At 38.2% G+C, this 2,160-nt stretch overlaps 1 protein-coding gene across 1 annotated transcript; it reads left to right on the forward strand.

The window, feature by feature from the left end:
• The first annotated feature begins 679 nt into the window (after positions 1-679).
• Positions 680-1,596, forward strand: LOC145596831 (uncharacterized). The gene is made up of 2 exons (XM_081653024.1): positions 680-946; positions 1,090-1,596. Exons 1-2 carry the CDS (start codon positions 680-682, stop codon positions 1,594-1,596), a joined length of 774 nt encoding a protein of 257 aa, XP_081509150.1.
• The last annotated feature ends 564 nt before the right edge of the window (positions 1,597-2,160 follow it).

A 2,160-nucleotide genomic window follows, 5' to 3' on the forward strand; every position in this document is an offset into this window, starting at 1 on the left:
ATGCTTGAAATATTCCCTACACACTAATACATCCTTCTCTTTTACTCTCATAGTACTCCCAAATCTTAAGAAAATAAAGTGAACTTGCAAGTGAAATTACAAAGAGCAACCTGGCCCCCAACCCAAAAACTAATAATGTAGGTGAATTGAAGACAAGCGATTAAAGATTACAACATGGCAATTGCACCAGATGGGGTGGAGAGGGATATAAGGATGGTTGTAGAGAGTACTAAAAAATTAAAAAATAATGATAAGTCCTCGGGTTGGGTGAATACAACTCAAGTAGCGGAGATTGGCGGTGCCCAATCCCGCAAAGAGCAATGAAAATTCTAGCATGGAACTGCAATGGGCTTGGCAACCCATTGACAGTGAGAGCCCTCCAAGACTGGTGTTGGAGGGATAGGCCAGAGTTGGTTTTTGTTTCGGAGACAAAGATAGATAGCCAAATTTTGGAGCTTATTCGAAGTAGGTGTGGTTTTGTGAATGGATTGTGTCTTAGTAGTGAGGGTAGATCGGGTGGATTGGGGATGTGGTGGAGGGATTTAAATGTGGTTGTGCGCTCCTTCTCGGCACACCATATTGAGGTTGATGTGTGTAATAATGAGAATACTCCTATTTGGAAGGCTGTAGCATTTATGGATGGGCTGAGGCAGCTTGCAAATATAAAACATAGGACCTAATGCGTAGTATAAAGGGGGGTGCAAATGTTCCTATGCTGTGCTTCAGGGATTTTAACGAGATTTTGGGGATGAATGAGAAGAGTGGAGGGTTTGTTCAAGAAGAAAGGGTGATGGATGCTTTTAGAGGGGCGTTACAAGATTGTGGTTTTAGAGATCTCGGGTACAAGGGTAACATCTACACTTGGCAACGTGGAAATTGGAAGTCCTTGTTCGTGAAAGACTTGATAGGTATGTGGCTGATTCGGGGTGGTGTGCTCTCTTTCAATGTTCCGAGGTTATTCACCTTCCAATGTGCCATTCCGACCATGCACCTATTTTGCTTAAATATGGAGACCGCAGCAATATCGATAAGAGGGATAAAGTTTTCAGATTCGAAGCTCTTTGACTGTCAAATGATGAGTGTGGACAGGTGGTGGGTGACGCATGGATTGAGGGCGTTATGGCTCCCATTAAGGATCGTATTGCTCTAATGGAGGAGAGGCTTAAGGCGTGGGCAGAGAAGACTTTTGGTGGGCTTAAAAAGAAAATTGACAAAGCTGAGAAGAAACTGCGTGTGCTACAGGGAGGTCGGATGGATAATTCCATTCTTGAACAATGTAAGGCAGTGAGTAGTAAGCTTAATGATTTGAGGCGTATGGAAGAGTCATATTGGTTTGCTCGATCTAGAGAAAATGAACTTCGAGATGGAGATAGGAATACAAAGTACTTCCAAGCGTCAAAATGTAGAAAGAAGAACACTATTGTGGGACTTTTTGATGAGAATGAGGAGTGGCAGACTTCTCCTTTGGCCATGGATTCGATTATTTCTTGCTATTTTTCTAACCTCTTTAAGTCAGATGAGCCGACTGAGTTTGATGATGCATTGGAGGGTATTGAGAAGCTTGTCACCGAGGATATGAACTTGTTACTTGATTAAGAACCTACTGGGGATGAGATAAAGAGGGCTCTTGTAATCCCCCGTATTTTTAAATATATTAGTAATGAGATTATGTTTTATTCATAATTTTTATTTGTATTTTTTTTCGGATTTAATTTCAAAAGTTTCAAATTATTTTTGGGTTTGATGAACGATTTTATTACAAATAACTTTTTATGAACCTTTCTTCAATAATTTATGTCCAACAAACCAAACCCAATTTCCTTTCTTAATTGGCCCATTAATTTTATGAGGCCCAACCTTAAAACTAACCCTACACCACTCTCTCTCTTATAAATACCCCATACATCCCCAAAATTTCCCCACACAAAAGGTTAGTTTTATTTCCTTTCTCTTTTGTTTTATTAATTTGTGTAATTATAATTATTTATGGGTTTTGATTTTATTGTTTGAATCAATTTAATTGGTATCAAATTGTATTTTGATGATTCAACTTTATAATTTCAGATTTTATAAATGTTATAATTTTCAGATTTTGTAAATTTAATAACCTAGGGTTTTTAATTATTGAAAATCATGATTTTAGGGTTTTTATGAACAATT

This window comes from Chenopodium album, chromosome 20 (assembly GCF_948465745.1).
Source record: "Chenopodium album chromosome 20, dcCheAlbu1.1, whole genome shotgun sequence".
NCBI lineage: Eukaryota > Viridiplantae > Streptophyta > Magnoliopsida > Caryophyllales > Amaranthaceae > Chenopodium > Chenopodium album.

Excerpts from the sequence above, each read along its gene's own strand:
- LOC145596831 (XM_081653024.1), top strand. The coding sequence starts at position 680 with ATGCGTAGTATAAAGGGGGGTGCAAATGTTCCTATGCTGTGCTTCAGG. Across the intron at positions 947-1,089 it reads GTGGTGTGCTCTCTTTCAAT|GTGGTGGGTGACGCATGGAT; the intron begins GTTCCGAGGTTA and ends GAGTGTGGACAG.